Here is an 18,299-nt window from a genome sequence, read left to right as displayed (position 1 = left end):
CCTCCAAGCCTTCCGCAAGGAGACTGACAGCCTTGTACCAGGGCAACTGTGCATTGGGGAAAAGGAAATGATCAGATATTTCGGGGATTATTAGACACTGGTTCAGAAGTGACATTAACTCCAAGGGACCCGAAATGTCACTCTGGACCACGAGTCAGAGTGGAGGCTTATAGAGGCCAGGTGATCAATGGAGTTTTAACTCAGGTCCATCTCACAGTGGGTCCAGGGGGCCCAGGATACATTCTGTAGTTATTTCCCCAGTTCCAGAATGTATAATTGGCATAGACATACTGAGCAACTGGCAGAATCCCCACACTGGCTCTCTAACTCATGCAGTGAGGGGTATTATGGTGGGAAAGGCCAAGTGAAAGCCACTACAACTGCACCTACCTAACAAAATAGTAAATCAGAAGCAATACCAGATTCCTGGAGGAATTGCAGAGATTAGTGCCACTCTTAAGGACTTGAAGGATGCAGGCGTGGTGATTCCCACCACATCCCCATTCAACTCTCCTATCTGGCCTGTGTAGAAAACAGATGGGTTTTGGAGGATGACAGTGGATTATCATAAGCTCAGCCAGGTGGTAACTCCAATTGTAGCTGCTGTTCCAGAAGTGGTATCATTACTTGAGCAAATCAATACATCCCCTGGTACCTGGTATGCAGCTATTGATCTGGCAAATGCTTTTTTTCAATAGCTGTTAGTAAGGACCACCAGAAACAGTTTGCTTTCAGCTGGCAAGGTCAGCAATATACTTTCACTGTCCTAACTCAGGGGTATACCAACTCTCCAGCCCTACATCATAATCTTGTCCGCAGGGACCTTGATCATGTCTCCCTTCCACAAGACATCACACTGGTCCATTATATTGATGATATCATGTTGATTGGACCTAGTGAGCAAGAAATAGCAACTACTCTATACTCTATACTTATTGGTAAGGTATTTGCATGTCAGAGGATGGGAGATAAATTCAACAGAAATACAGGGGCCTTCTATGTCAGTGAAATTTTTAGGTGTCCAGTGGTGTGGAGCATGTCACGATATCCCTTCTAAGGTGAAGGATAAGTTGCTGCATCTGGCCTCTCCAACAACCCAAAAAGAGGCACAACGCCTAGTTCGTCTCTTTGGATTTTGGAGAGAACATATTCCTTATTTGGGTGTGTACTCCAGCCCGTTTATCGAGTGATCAGAAAAGCTGCTAATTTTGAGTTGGGAACCTGAACAAGAGGAGGCTCTACTGTACAAGCTGCTCTGACACTTGGGCATATGATCCAGCAGATCCAATGGTGCTGGAAGTGTCAGTGGCAAATAGAGATGCTGTCTGGAGCCTTTGGCAGGCCTCTATAGGAGAATCACAATGCAGACCCTTAGGATTTTGGAGCAAAGCCTTACCATCTGCTGCAGATAACTACTCTCCTTTTGAGAAACAGCTTTTGTCCTGCTACTGGGCCTTAGTAGAGACTAAATGCTTAAACATGGGCCACCAAGTTGCCATGAGACCTGAGTTGCCTATCATGAGCTGGGTGTTGCCTGACCCACCAACCATAAAGTTGGGCATGTGCAGCAGCACTCTATTGTAAAACAGAAATGGTATATACCAGATAGGGCCACAGCAGGTCCTGAAAGCACAAGTAAGTTACATGAAGAAGTGGCCCAAATGCCCATGGTCTCCACTCCTGCCATATTACCTTCTCTTTCCCAGACCAAGGCTATGGCCTCTTGGGGAGTTCCTTATAGTGAGTTGACTGAGGAAGAGAGAACTTGGGCCTCGTTTACAGACGGTTCAGCATGATATGCAGGTACCACCCGAAAGTGGACAGCTACAGCACTACAACCCTTTTCTGGGGTGTCCATGAAGGACAATGGTGAGGGAAAATCCTCCCAGTGGGCAGAACTTCAAGCAGTGCACCTGGTTGTTCATTTTGCTTGGAAGGATACTGGCCAGAGGTGTGTTTGTTTACTGACTCATGGGCTGTTGCTATTGGTTTGGCTGGATGGTCAGGGACTTGGAAAGACCTAATTGGAAAATTGGTGACAAAGAAGTCTGGGGAAGAAGTATGTGGATAGACCTTTCTGAGTGGGCTAAAAACATGAAGATATTTATGTCCCATGTGAATGCGCACCACAGAGTGACTTCAGCAGAGGAAGGTTTTAATAATCAAGTAGATAAGATGATCCGTTCTGTGGATACCAGTCAGCCACTTTCCCCAGTCACTCCTGTCATTGCCCAATGCGCTCATGATCAAAGTGGTCATGGTGGTACGGATGGAGGTTATGTATGGGCTCAGCAACATGGACTTCCACTCACCAAGGCTGACTTGGATACAGCCACTGCTGAGTGCCCAATCTGCCAGCAGCAGAGACCCACACTCAGCACCCAATATGGCACCATTCTCCAAGGTGACCAGCCAGCAAAATGGTGGCAGGTTGATTACATTGGACCACTCCATTCATGGAAGGGCCAGTGATTTTTTCTAACTAAAATAGACATATACTCTGGATATGAGTTTGCTTTCCCTGCACGCAATGCTTCTGCCAAAACTACCATCCCTGGGCTTACAGAATGCCTTATCCATCGTCATGGTATTTCACATAGCATTGCTTCGGATCAAGGAACACACTTCACAGCAAATGAAGTGCGGGAATGGGCACATGCTCATGGAGTTGTCTGGTCTTACCATGTTCCCCATCATCCAGAAGCAGCTGGATTGATAGAACAGGGGAATGGCCTTTTGAAAACTCAATTATGGTGCCAACTAGGTGGCAATACCTTGTAAGGCTGGGGTAATGTTCTCCAGGAAGCTGTATATGCTTTGAAATCAGTGTCCGCTGTATGGTGCTATTTCTCCCATAGCCAGGATCCATGGGTCCAGAAACCAAGGGGTGGAAATGGGAGTGGCACCACTCACTGTTACCCCTAGTGATCCACTAGGAAACTTTTGCTTCCTGTCCCTGTGACCCTGAGCTCTGCGGTTCTACAGGTTTTAGTTCCAAAAGGGGGAGCGCTTCCACCAGGAGAAACAACAATGATTCCACTGAACTGGACTCTAAGACTGCCACCTGGTCACTTTGGGCTACTCATGCCCCTGGATCAACAAGTCAAGAAGGGGACTGCATTATTGTCTGGGGTGAATGACCCTGAGTACCAGGGGAAAACAGGACTGCAACTACACAATGGAGGTAAAGAAGAGTTTTCTTGGAATATAAGAGATCCCCTAGGGCATCTTTTAAAACTACCATGCCCTGTGATTAAAATCAATGGAAAACTGCAACAGCACAATCCAGGCAGGACTACCAATGGGTCTGAAACTTCAGGAATGACCAGGCAAAGAACCACGGCCAGCTGAAGTGCTTGCTGAGAGTAAAGGGAACATGGAATGGGGAGTGGAAAAAGGTAGTGATAAATATGAACTACGACCATGTGATCAGTTACAGAAACGAAGACTGTGATGCTGTTTTGTTCCTGTTATACTATTTTAGTTGTAAGATATCAAGTTTAAGAATGAATATTACACAAGAACTTGCACCCTATTCTGGAGAGAGTTAATGTGTTTCCAGTTATATGCAGGACAGTTGAATATTGTTAGGTGAAAGAAAAAAAAATGTGTGTTTTAACGTTCTTTATTTAGAAATTAGGTATGGTTTAAGGTGATATACTATAGCTGCCAAATTGACAAGAGGTGGACTGTTATGGTCAGGTTCATGTGTCAACTTGGCCAAGTGGTGGTACCTGTTTGTCTGGTTGGGCAAGTGCTGGCTTGTCAGTTGCAATGAGGACATTTCATAGAATTAGATCATGATCACATCAGCTGCATCACAGCTGATTCCATTTGTAATCAGCCAAGGGGAGTGTCTTCTGCAATGATGATGTTCAACCTAATCACTGGAAGCCTTTTAAGGAGGATTCAGAATAGACAGGCTCTTTTCCTGCTTTGGCTGGTGAGCCTTTCCTGTGGAGTTCGTTCAGATCCTCCATTGGAATCGTCGGCTTCACAGCCTGTCCTGCAGATTTTGGACTCTGCGTTCCCGTGGTCACCTGAGACACTTTTATAAATTTTATCTTTGCAAGTGTTCCTTATTGATTCTGTTTCTCTAGAGAACTCTAACTAATACAGGCCTATTGTAAAGGTCTTAGATTGTAAGATCTTACAGCAGTCACATATATTCAGGAGGTATAACTTTTATTTCTAAATTCTCAGATACTGAGCTGTTTGTATATAACTAAGCTGTTTGTAAATACCCAAAATCTTTGATATGTGACACCTGAGACTCAGAGTTAGATCTCTGAAGCTATGAAAGTCAGCAATACCCCATACAGGAATTGTTTAAAAGTTGAAAAACGGATTAGACTTTGAGTAGAGATATGAATGAAGCTGATCTGGATAGGACTAAGATATATCAGAATACAGGGTAATAGATGATATTGTCATATTTTAAAACTTCAACTTTTTGTGAGACCAAAGGGAAAGATGCTTATATGGCGCAAAATTTATATTTTGGACAGCGCATTTCTAGTTTAACTTGTATGGGCAATTTAGTTAAACACGATAAGTACATGGAATTTTGAATAGGGATGAGATTTTGTTGGTTTGTCAAGGTTAGTGTGATGCCCCGATAAATCCCAGAGTGATTTGGGCAGTGAATGAAGAATTATTTGCAAAGTCCCCTTGGGGGACTGGAGAGAAAGGAGGAAATATTCAACTTCCTCTTTTGGAGAATTTCTGATATTCTTGCAAGTAGTGGGACAACCAAATCATTAGGCCATGCCCTCAATCTTGGGGTTCACCCCTATGAAACTTATTCCTGCAAAGGATAGGCTAAACCTACTTAAAATTAGGCCTAAGAGTCACCCCAGAGAACCTCTTCTGTCGCTCAGTTGTAGCCTCTCTCTCTAAGCCAACCTGGCAGGTGAACTCACTGCCCTCCCCACCCCCTGCCCCATAGATGGGACATGACTCCTAGGGTTGTAAATCTCCCTGGCAATGTGGGACAGAACTCTTGGGACGAGCCAGGATCCGGCATCAAGGGATTGAGAAAGGCTTCTTGACCAGAAGGGGGAAGAGAGAAATGAGACAAAATAAAGTTTCAGTGGCTGAGAGATTTCAAACAGAGTCGAGAGGTTATCCTGAAGGTTATTTTTATGCTTTATATAGTTATCCCTTTTTAATTTATGGTGTATTGGAATGATTGGAGGGAAGTATCTGAAACTGCTGAACTGTGTTCCAGTAGCCTTGATTCTTGACGATGACTGTATAAAGATAAAACTTTTACAGTATAACTGTGTGATTTGAAAATCTTGTGTCTGATGCTCCTTTTATCCAGGGTATGGCTAGACGAGTAAAACAATATAGATAAAAAATAAATAATAGGGGGGATAAGGGGTAAAATAAATTGGGTTGATGGAAATACTAGCAGTCAATGAGAGATTCGAGGGGTAAGGAGTATGGTACATATGAGTTTTTCTTTTTTCTTTCTTTTTCTGGAGTGATGTAAATGTTCTAAAAAATGATCATGGTAATGAATACTCAACTATGTGATGATATTGTCAGCCACTGATTGTATGCCACATATGGAATATATATATATATGTGAAGACTTCTAAATAAAAATATTTTTTAAACAAGTCTATTATACCTTTCTTGACATACAATGCTACATAATGCAAAATGGTTTTACTTCTTTGAAATAAAGTCTCTTTTCTGATTATAAGTTTCATTCCATCATAAACACATACATGAAATCAAAGATAAAATTAACAAATGATGATAATGTCTTTAAAAAGGTCTTGCAAGTATCCTGAGGATGCTTAGACAATCAAAAAAAAAAAAAACACAAGTTTTTTTAGGGTAAGTTTAAACAAACAAAAAAAATCCATAAACCTACAAATGACAAGCCATAAGAATATTACAGTTTAAAAGTGATTTCACACTTCTAAACATTTTTTAAATAAAATACTCAGATATTTAAAATACAAGTTCTTATCTTACAGATTTAAACCAAAACAAAATCCAAAAAGTAAAAAATGAGATAAACCTAAGGTATCAGAAGGAACTTTTCTCTGTATTTAGTAAAAAAATAAAGACCAGATTTGAAAGTTTTACCTCTGTCTTTACTTAGCTCCATTTGTAACTGTTTTATAGAGTGAACACATAGAGGTTAACTGAATAGAAGCCAGTTTTTACTGCTTCAAAAAGTTAAATTTCCTGGTAACAAATTCTCCTGTTTATTTCTGATATTGTGTTAAAATTAAGTGTGGTGGGGGATAAGGGGTAGGGGGAAGCTACCAAAGACAAAGTGTACGAATTATAAGAATCATCATTAAGGGAAACTGTGAATAGATGCTAAGGAATATAGTTACATGTTCTATTTAAGAAAAGTTTAAAAAATGCATCAGAGTGAGAATGTTTTCTCTAAGTGGCTCTTTCTCACACAACAGAGGCCCATATTTGGTAAGCTCAATTAGAACCTGGTGATAGGAAGTCCCCAACCCCCAGCAACATATTCAGAAGAGATATTTGGTTTTTGGAGATATTTAATCCCAACTATCAACAGCTAGTTTAAATAGATGAAATAACTTTTCAAAGGAAACACAAGGATGGAATAGGGATTTTCCTAGGAGAATGCAGGAAAAATTAAAATTAATTTGTTGATAACTCACGACAGGATTGAAGGACAGCATCAAGTGATAGCTGCTCAAGAGACAAAGACATTGAACAACTATCTTAGGTTTACCATAGTGGGCTCAATAGCTGTTTAAAAAATGTAGTAAAGTACTTACCAAATATTTCTCCTCCACTAGCATATTCTGTCACCAGATAAATCATCCGTTCGGTCTCCATAACCTGGTGCAAAGACAGTGATACAAATAACAGGTTGATACAGGAAGAGAAATTAATGACTCCTCTTTTGCCATTTGAAATATTAATAACCATTACTGCTTAAGGAAAATTTAAAACATTTTGGGGGAGAACAGATAAATACTGTTATTGAGAAAAAAGGGGAAATAACAGGCATTCCTTCAAATTCTTAAAAGTAGGAAACATTTATTACGTGAGACAGTACTTCTTTGTTTTTTGTAAGGTCTCTGAAATCTCTTCAGCTCCAAAAACTAAGAAGCAAAGTAGTTGCTGAGAACCAAAATTTAAAGTTCACATTCAGCATCAATCGCTTGAATCTCAAAAATGCCTTCACACCCACCCCAGCCCCCTACCCCAAAAAGAAAGCAGGCCTTATGGCAAATAATGGGAAGCACGTAAGAACTACACAGAAATCATATATGGCTATTTTTTAATGGAATGACAATTTTCCGAGCCACTGAAACTTCATTATAAAATGGCAACAAATAATTTAAATTAGTCAACTCTTCAAGTCAAATTATTCCTTTGTATTTTAGCTGAGTCCCTATTTTGCCACTTTTTAAAAATCCTTATAATATGTTGTCAGACCTTTCTTCTTCCTTAGCTTTTTCTTTAAATATTTTTTAAAAGTAACATACACCCATTGTAATTACTTTAAATACCTGAGTACATTAAAAAAAGGCCAAAATTTCCCTCTTCCCAGCTCCCCCCAACTCACTCTCAAAGGAAATAGTGTTAATAATTTATTATATATCCTTCTAGAGCAGAGTTGTCCAATAGAAATATCTTATGAGCCACGTATAATTTAAAATTTTCCAGTAGTCACATTTAAAAAGAAGACAGAAAACGTAAAATTAATTGTAATAATATACTATATATATCAAATTATTATATATATAATATATATATATTTTTTATTTACCCCAAATATCATTTTAACAATAAAAAAAATGTACACTGCTTCAGTATTTTAATTTAAGTTAATTATAATTTAATGAAATTAAAACTTCAGCTTCTCTGGTATTCTAGCCACTTTTCAGATACTAAATAGCTACACATGGCTGGCAGCTACCACACTACATAGTACAGATCTAGCCTTTCACTATACTTTACAGTTACGCGCATTTATTTCCCAGTTACTTTTTCTTAGACAACTTTACACATTAATACTATACAATAGTATTATGTATTCTAAAATAGACCTATATCTTCTATGTAGTGGCTTCATGGTACTCTATTGTATAAGTGCACATTAATTTTCCACACCAATAAATGTGTTACTCTTTTTTTTCCTTGGTGAATTTTAAAAGATCTTGTCTTTTGATGACATTTGCCCTTTGGTTTGTCCAATGTATTGCTTCTGAGCTCTCTATATGTTGTTTTATACCATGAAAAAGTAACTGTTCTAGATATATGCAGGTGTTCATAAAATATAAAATAAATGTCGAATTGTTCAACTCCTTTGTACTCCCAAGTCTTTTACTGACTGCAAATGTTCTTTTACTATAAACTTTTCAGGAGTTCAAAAACTGTTGTTTTCTATACAGTTAACTCTATACGTTCACTCTATAAACCTGAGAAGACTAACACTTCAGCAAATGACCTGAAAACAACCTGATATGTAGACAATCTGACATGACAAGCAGTAATGGTTATTAATATTTCAAATGGCAAAAGAGGAGTCATTAATTTGGTAATATGTCATTAATATGGTAACCCTGGCATCTCAGACTCTCCCTTTAGCAATACAAGCTACCAAAAAATAAAATTAAAGCTTAAAAGAGGGCACTGTTCAAAGTCAGAGCTGGAAAAGTGTGGAAATTCTTATTTCCATAGGAAACAGGCTAATGAAATTTGGGTGAGATAGGTAAACTTGCTAAAATGAGCTATAAAGTTAGTATCTACAAGTTAAATTCTTGAAAAAGGTCAGTCTAAGCCCTACATTTATTTAAACATAATCTTTTTTTAAGGTAAGGTCAAGAAGTTTTATTCTGTCTATCAGGATAGGAAGGAAGCCAAGGTTAGACACCTGTGAGTTTACAGAAACAGGTCTTCAGGCAACCCCTGAACCGACTTTCAGAGGTTTGCTTCTGGGACAGAATGTGGGTGTGGTTCAACACATATTGGTCTGATAAATTTCAGTAAGTCTGTTCCCGCTGATCTAATTCATTTTATTTATAGGGGCAGTTGATGCCAGAGAAGGGCTCTACAGCTGTACTCTTAACCACACTAATGCCACATTATGCCTTCATTTCTATAAAATTAACGGACGATGAAAGCTTGCTTTATTGTACCCTGGATGTGCTTTCCCCACTCTTACACATGGTCCCGTGTCTGGGCCAGTCATCGCTCACTTCAGACTAACAGCAGCAAGTGAAGTTAGTCACTTCCTTCAGAACTCAGTGATGCCTACTTTGGCAGAAAGCAGTCCTCAAAGAAGGACTGGCTCTGTGCAGAGGCAGAACCCGTGGCTGCCAATACACTTGCAATTTGAGAAGCACTCCAAAGCCCTACCTCTCCCAAAATATCTCTTTCACCAGCCGGTTACTAAGGGAAGGTCCTCCCCTCCTATCTAGCTTGAAATTCCAGCTATTACGTTTACTGCTTTTGCACGAAGACTAGGGAATCATTTTGACGATGGCCTGAAGTCTGCATGTTGCTTGGAAAGGTAAGAAAATTCTAATAGAAATCTCTCTGACTACATATAATCTGTCTCTTGCTTATCAAAATAATAAAATACTACCTTGAAAAACTAAGTCCAGGATCCTACTAAATTAGAAAAGAGGAAGGTCTGATTGATTCAAGAAGCCATAATTAAAATATTCTTTGCCATAAAAGTTTATAGCATGATCACAGAAATTCATATTTAAATAATGTTATATTCATCTCCACATTTTCACCTCTCAAAATTGTCTACTCTTTGGTTTTCCATCCTGTTTTAGGATTCTTGCCTAAATAAAGTTTTCACCATCTTCTGAATATTTTTTTTTTTTTATAATTCTCACTAAGAATGGAGTCTAATTTTTAATGATCAAATGTCAAAAAGCTTATCTGGGTAAGGTAGACCTTAATAGTAATAAGCCAAGGAAACATGACGCTACTAAGAACTGAGTAGGAGAACAGAAGGATGGGGAAAACAGTTAAGATGAACATATAAAACATACAGACCAAAAAAAAATGCAGATAATCATTCACCCACCTATTCTACAAAGGTATCTATAGATACAATTGATCATTTGGGGTTCTTTGTAGTTATTCTGTATTGGTAATCCTACCTGGTAGAGCCTGATAATATGAGGGTGGCAAAGCATCTTCATAATTTGAACTTCCCGGAAAATCTTCTTCAGGTTTTCTTCATCCAGCTGGGTCTTATCTATGATCTTGATAGCGACCTGACAATGGAAAAATCAAATGTGCTCTGATGCACTACCAAAAGTTGTTTACTGAAGAAAATTAAGTCCACTTGAAAGCATTATATTCCACAAAATACAAGTTGCCAGTATTTTGCTTAAAGACTATAGTACATTTGCTTACAGAGAAAAAAATGAATTTATTCTTTTAAAAAAGACAAAAACAGATTCCTAGCAAGTTGATCTCAAAGGAACAGACTCCAAAAGCTAATGGGTCTTGTGACATTTCTTAAATTGTTCTTGTAGTAAAATTCCTTGACAAACAATTAATTCACAGATGGGGTTATAGCCCTAGTCAAATCATGCTCCAGTATAACCAGAATAGGACCTCTCATTAAGACAAGAAACTTGTACCATAAAAACAAGATGCTTTCATACGAGTCTACCAGATATTCCACAGGGGCTTTATCATATCTCACTAGGTGCTTGAATAAATCAATAGAATAAATCAACAATATTAGTTGTCGTGGCAGTGGGGGTGGTGGCAGAACCAGCAGGAATTACCATACGTTAAATGTTTACAAGATACCAGGGAAAATTCTTAATACTCTACAAGTACTGGCTCATTTAAATCTTACAACAACCCTATACTATTATTAACCCTGTTTTACAAATGAGGAAACTGAGGAACACAGAAATTCATTCACCCAAGATTAAGGAACTTATACGTTATACTGTATGTGGCATATCCAGAGTTGAATTCTTCTTGATGTGCTACAAAAATGTGAAGATCTTTCTATAGATCTTCACTGCTTCAGCATAAAAAAAATCTTTCTGTTTTGTGTAACCCATTCCAGCATCACATACATTTTAAAGCAGAATGAAAGTCAAGGGACTTTTTAAAAATTTACTAAATCTAGGAAGACGGCTGAATAGACTAGCTCAAGCTGAACACTGCTCCACAGAAAAGTTAGAGAAGGGACAGGAGGGCAACTGAGGTGGCGATTTGGGAGTGCAGCTGACCTGAGAGAGTCTTCTGCACCACAAGCGGCAACCCTGGTTGCAGAGGCCAAGAAACTGAGAGGCAAAAAGGTGGAGCCTGGTGCAGAGGCGCGGAGTTCATGGGAGCGCATGGACAGGCGCCCGGGACTAGGAATTATGCCAGGCTGCACACCTTGGAGACACTACCCTCACCAACACAGCCCTGGAACCAGTGACTCACCCCACACACCATGCACCCAAACCCCATCACCTGCTCCCATTCCCTGCACTTCAGGCACCCCCACCACACCAGCCCCCACTGCACATACCTGCCTCCCACCCCCACCCCATGTGTAGCCCAATTCAGCTCTCCTGAATGCCTCCTGAGCACTACCTCTCCCTCCCTGTTCCTTGCAGGCTGTTGCCAGCGCATAAAGTCTGAGGGCACTAACCTCCATACCCAAACTACTACTGCCCCACCACCACCCATGTGTGGCTTAGCCTCACTCTGCCCCGCCTGAGATCTGCGCATCCCTTTACAGCTGACAACCATGCCATTCAGCTCTGGAAACTACACTTTACAGCAGTCCTCGAACTGTGCATGTGGAAGGCCATCAGCCACACTTTCTAGCTCTGAAAAAGTGGTGACCTGTGCAGCAAGATTACATTTGTCCTCAATCCACGAAGGCATAGCGCCGACCTGCTGCCACAGCGCCATGCCTGCGCACAAAGGGCCCCATGACTTCGAACAGTGCATACCAGGGGTACGCCCCACCAGACCAGTACACCTGCAAACTACATTCTCCCTGGCCACTGAGTGCCCATGTTCTCAAGCATCAGCAAAACATCCCCAACCTGCGCCTATACCTGCCCTGAAATGAATCACATTGAGTACCCCATCCCATTCCCTGCTCCCTGCTGTACAATCATCCCGCAAACAGAAAGAAATAGACTACTGAAAGATATAAACTCCCAAAGTAAACCAATCAAGATATTTACATGCCATGAATACAGCAGAAGATCACTAAGCATATCACAATGCAGACAGACACAGCCCTGCCTAATGACCAAACTAAAACACTAGAGGAGACACAGATGCTAGAACAATTAATCAAAGATATTCATACAACTCTACTTAACTAAAATAAGTGGAATAGGAAATGACATAAGGAGATCAAGAAGACAGTAGAAAAACATAAAGAGGAATTTGAAAGAATAAACAGAAAAACAGTGGATATCACAAAGATTAAAAACCCTGTTGACCAAATAAAGAACATGTAAGAGGCACACAACACCAGATTTGAAGAGACAGAAGAAAGAATAAGTGATATAGAGGGCAGGATAATTGACTTCGAAGACTCAAAACAGTAAATGGCAAAAAAGATGGAAAAAATGGAATGATAACTCTGGGAAATGACACGCAAAACAAAGAGCACAAATATAAGAATCATTGGTGGCCCAGAAGGAGAAGAGAGGAGTAAAGGGCCAGAAGAGTAGTTGGGGATATAATGGGGGAAAACTCCCCAACCCTCACAAAGGGCATAAATATACAAGTAAAAGAAGCCCAAAGACTCCAAACTGAATAAATCCAAACAGGTGTTCCCCAAGGCACATACTAATCAGTCTGTCAAATGCTGAAGAGAAGCAAAAAATCCTGAAAGCAGCAAGAGAAAAACAATCTACTGCACACAAGGGAAATCAAATAAGACTGAGTTCAGACTACTCAACTAGCACTGTGGAGGCAATAAGGCAGTGGTATGATGTATTCCAGATTCTGAAAGAGAAAGACTTCCAGCTAAGAATTCTGTACCCAGCCAAACTGTCCTTCAAAATTGAGGGAGAGACTAAAGTTTTCACAAAGAAGTACTGAAAGAACTTGTCAACAAGAGACCAGCCCAGCAAGAACTACTAAAAGGAGTTCTGCTGGTTGAAAAAAAAAGACAGGAGAGAGGGGTCTGGAGGAGAGCACAGAATTGAAGAGTACCACTAAGGTTAATTTAAAGAATGCAAAGAGAAAGAGGGAAAAGAATATATACATCAGACAAATAAAATTAAAAAGATAAGGTGGAATTAAGAAATGCCTTTTCAGTAATAACTTGGAATGTTAATGGATGAAACATCCCAATTAAAAGATACAGATTGATAAAATGGATTAAGAAACACAATCCAGCTATATGTTGTTTACAAGAGACTCATCTTGGACAAGAGGATACAAATAGATTGAAAGTGAAAGGATGGAAAAAGATTTTTCCATGCAAGTTGTAACCAAAATAAAGCAGGAGTAGCTATATTAATATCAGACAAAACAGACTTTAAATGTAAAGACATCATAAGAGACAAAGAAGGACACTAAATCCTAATTAAAGGGTCAATTCACCAAGAAGATATAACAATAATAAATTCATATGCTACCAATCAAGGAGCTCCAAAGTACACCCAACAGACATTTGCAAAATTGAAGGGAGCAACACATGTATCCACAAAAATAGCAGAGACTTCAATACACCACTCTCCTTCACAGATACAACAAGACAGAAGATCAACAAGGAAATAGAGAAGTTAAACAACCTTATAAATAGATTAGACCTAAAAGACATATATAGGTCATTGCACCCCAAAGCACAAGCTTATACATTCTTCTCTAGTGTTCATGGAACATTCTTCAGGATAGATCATATGCTGGGGCACAAAACAGGGCTTTACAAATATAAAAATACTGAAATTATTCAAGGCACTTTCTCTGATCCCAGTGGGATGAAGCTGGATCTCAATAACCACCAAAGAATGAGGACATTCATAAATATATGGAGATTAAATAACACAGTCTTAAACAAGCAGTGTGTCAAAGAAGAAATTGCTAGAGTAATAGTAGCTATGTGGTAATGAATGAAAATGAGAATACAACTTATTAGAACTTATGGGATGTGGCAAAGGCTCTGCTGAAAGGGAAATTTATTCCCCTAAATGCCTTATTAAAAAACAAGAAAGAGCAAAAATCGAGTTTAACAGCAAACCTGGAGGAACTTGAGAAAGTACAGCAAACTAAACCCAAAGCAAATAGGAGAAGAGAAATAAAGATTAAAGGAGAGATAAATGAATAGGAGAAGAAAAGAACAATTGAAAGAATCAATAAAACCAAAAGCTGGTTCTTTGAGAAAATCAATAAAATTGATGGGCCACTAGAAAGACTGAAAAAGAAAAAAAGAGAGGGGATGTAGATAAACAAAATCAGAAATGAGAAGGGGTGTGTTACCACAGACCCCAAAGAAATAAAAGAACTCATAAGAGGATACCTTGAACAATATATGCCCACAAACTAGACAACATAGATGAAATGGACAAATTCTTGGAGATGCACAAACAAACTACACTGACTTAGGAAGAAATAGATCTCGAGAAACCAATCACACTTAAAGAGATTCAATCAGTCATCAAAAATCTTCCTACAAAGAAAAGCTCAGGGCCAGATTGCTTCACAGGGGAACTTAATCAAACATTTCAGAAAGAACTAACACCAATCCTACTCAAATTTTTCCAAAATATTGAGGTAAATGGAACTCTACCTAACTCATTTTATGAAGCTAATATCATTTCAATACCAGAGCCGGGTAAAGATGCTATAAGAAAGGAAAACTACAGGCCAATCTCCCTGTGGTAGTTAGATTCAGTTGTCACTTGGCCAGGTGAAAGCACCTAGTTCTGTTGCTGTGGCCATGAGCCAATGATACGTGAACCTCATCTGCTGCTGATTTACATCTGCAGTAGGCTAGGAGACATGCCTGCTGCAACAAATGACATTTGACTTAATTGGCTGGTGCTTAAATGAGAGACCACAACATAGCACAGCCCAAGCAGCTCAGCATACCACATCTCAGCACTCGCAGCTGAGCCCAGGCCTTTGGAGGTGCAGAGAGAAGTCACCTCGGGGAAACTTGTTGGAACCCAGGGGCCTGGAGAGAAGGCCTGCAGAGACCATCCTGTGCCTTCCCATGTAAGAAAGAACCTCAGTGGAAAGTTAGCTGCCTTTCCTCTGAAGAACTAACAAAATAAATCCCCTTTTATTAAAAGCCAGTCTGTCTCTGGTATGTTGCACTCCGGCAGCTAGCAAACTAGAACACTCCCTAATGATGCAAAAATTCTCAGTAACATATTAACAAATTGAATCCAACAGCACAATAAGAAGAATTATACACCATGACCCAAAGGGGGTTATACCCGGAATGCAAGGATGGTTCAACACAACAAAATCAATTAATGCAATACAGCACATTAACAAATCGAAAGGGAAAAACCACATGATCATCTAGATTGATACTGAAAAAGCATTCGACAAAATTCAGCATTCTTTTCTGATAAAAACACTCCAAAAGATAGGAATCAAAGATACTTAACTCAATATGATAAAGGGAATATAGAAAAACCAATAGCCAGCATCATACTCAATGGAGAGAGATTGAAAGCTTTCCCCTTAAGATCAGGTACAAGACAAGGATGCCCACTGTCACCACTATTATTCAACATTGTGATAGAAGTTTTAGCTAGAGCAATCAGGCAGGACAAAGAAATAAAAGGCATCCAAATTGGAAAGGAAGAAGTAAAACTCTCATTATTTGCAGATGATATGATACTATACTTGGAAGATCTTGAGAAATCTACAGCAAAGTTGCTTGAGCTAATAAATTCAGGAGGTGGTGAGATATAAAATTAATGTGCAAAAATGAGTAACATTTCTAATCAGAAGGCAATGACCTAGCTGAGTCTAGGAAAAACTTCCATTCAAAATAGTATCTAAAAGAATCAAATACTTAGGAATGAACTTAACTGGGGATGTAAAGGATGTGTACACAGAAAACTACATAACATTACTAAAAGAAATCAAAGGAGCTCTAAATAGGTGGAAAGATATTCCTTGCTCATGAATAGGAAGGCTAAATATAGTTAAGATGTCAATTCTCCCCAAATTGATCTACAGATTCAACACAGCACCAATCAAAATTCCAACAACCTAATTTGAAGACTTGGAAAAGCTAATTACTAAATCCATCTGGAAGGGAAAGAGACCCTGAACAGCTAAAAGCATCCTAAAAAGAATGAAGTGGGAGTATTAACAGTCCTTAACTTTAAAACCAATTATAGAGCCATGGTGGTCAAAACAGCATGGTACTGGCAAAACAGAAGCACTGACCAATGGATCGAATCAAGAGTACAGAAATAGACCACCAAATCTATGGTCAACTGATTTTTGGCAAGGCCCCCAAATCGTCTGACCTGGGACTAATTAGTCTTTTCAATAATTGGGCATGGAAGAACTGGTTATCAATAGCCAAGAGAATGAAAAAGGACTGCTATCTTACACCCTATACAAAAATTTACTCAAAGTGGACCAAACACCTAAATGTAAGAACTAGCACCATAAAGCTTCTAGAAGAAAATGTCGGGAAACATCTTCAAGACCTAGTAATAGGAGGTAGCTTCCTAAACTTCACATGCAAAGCACAAGTAACAGAAGAAAAAATAGATAAACCGGAACTCCTCAAAATCAAATGTTTCTGCACCTCAAAAGACTTTATCAAAAAGGTGAAGAGGCAGCCAACTCAATAGGAGAAAATATTTGGAAATCACATATCAGACAAATGTTTGATTTCCTGTACCTACAAAGAAATCATACAACTCAACAACAAAAGAACAAACAACCCAATCTTTTTTTTATTTATTTTTTATGTTTTATTTTTTTATTTTTACATGGACAGGCACCAGGAATCGAACCCGGGTCCTCTGGCATTGCAGGCAAGCATTCCTGCCTGCGGAGCCACTATGGCCCGCCCACAACCCAATCTTAAAATGGGCTAAAGATATAAACAGGCATTTTTCTGAAAAGCAAATACAGATGGCTCAAAAGCACATGAAGAGATGCTCATTTTCACTGGCTATAAGGGAAATGCAGATCAAGACTACAGTGAGATACCACCTCACACCTATAAGAATGGCTGCTATTAAACAATCAGGAAATTATAAAAGTTGGAGAGGATGTGCAGAAACTGGGACACTTCTGCACTGCTGGTGGGGATGTACAATGGTGCAGTCGCTATGGGAGACTGTTTGGTGGTTCCTTAGGAAACTAAATATCGAGCTGCCCTATGACCCAGCAATAGCACCACTTGGAATATACCCAGAAGAGCTGAAAGCAACGACACAAACAGACACCTGAACACCGATGTTCATAGCAGCATTTTCACAATTGCCAAAAGATGTAAACAAACCAAATGCCCATCAACACACCAGTAGATCAATAAAATGTGGTGTATACATACAATAGAATATTATGCAGAAGTAAGACAAAATGACATACTGAAGCACATGACAAGATGGATGAGCCTTGAGGACATAATGCTGAGCAAAATTAGTCAAACACAAAAGGACAGATGCTGTATGATTCCATTTTAATGACCAGCATAAAGGTATAATCAGAGACCTATAATACAGAATACAGGGGACTCAGAGATAATAGAAGCTAGAGATGGGTGAAGTATTAGCTAATGAAGTTCAACTCCAATGTAAGGGAATAGATAGGAGTGAAGGTGATTCTCTAGGGGGTCTAGAAGTAATGTTACCATATTGAAGATGAACAAGACTGAAAGGGGTTGTATAGACTTATGTGTCCCACTGATTCACACTAGAAATATGAACGAATTCTCATAAGAATTACTTCAAAAATATGATTCATGCAGGATACAGGGGGAAAACTGCTATTGCATGTTATGAGCTATGTTCAAAAGGAAAACATCAGCACTACCATATCAACACTAGAGGTAAATAATGGGGTGAGGGACAAGAGTTAAGAAGAGGTTTAGATCTCCTATTTGGTGAGGGTGTATTTATCGGTTTTCTGTCTCTTGGGAACAATGAAATTATCTAAACTTGAGAATGCTGATGGACTTTGGGCCTTCTACATGATGCCCAATAAATGCAGGTGGCTGAAGGATACACTGACAGAGATACAGATTGGCGAACGATGGTGTAGACTTAGGAATGAAGATTGTGCTGCTACAAAAAGGAACACTGTCGTGAGGCTTACAACAAAGTGAATGAACTTGTGGACATCTCGTG

The 18,299-nt window shown here is 39.2% G+C and overlaps 1 protein-coding gene across 7 annotated transcripts in view; it reads right to left on the bottom strand.

Moving 5' to 3' along the window:
- The window catches only part of SIK3 (SIK family kinase 3), a 357,300-nt gene that overhangs the window by 130,566 nt on the left and 208,435 nt on the right, over positions 1-18,299 (bottom strand). For all 7 annotated transcript variants that reach the window (XM_077112826.1, XM_077112822.1, XM_077112825.1 and 4 more), the window contains 2 exons: positions 10,137-10,253; positions 6,783-6,846 (listed from right to left, as the gene is read on the bottom strand). In XM_077112826.1, coding sequence (XP_076968941.1) covers positions 6,783-6,846; positions 10,137-10,253 — 181 coding nt within the window. The remainder of the gene's footprint in view (positions 1-6,782; positions 6,847-10,136; positions 10,254-18,299) is intronic.

This window comes from Tamandua tetradactyla, chromosome 8, assembly GCF_023851605.1.
Source record: "Tamandua tetradactyla isolate mTamTet1 chromosome 8, mTamTet1.pri, whole genome shotgun sequence".
Taxonomy (NCBI): Eukaryota; Metazoa; Chordata; class Mammalia; order Pilosa; family Myrmecophagidae; genus Tamandua; species Tamandua tetradactyla.
This window is presented reverse-complemented; position numbering and strand designations above follow the sequence as displayed.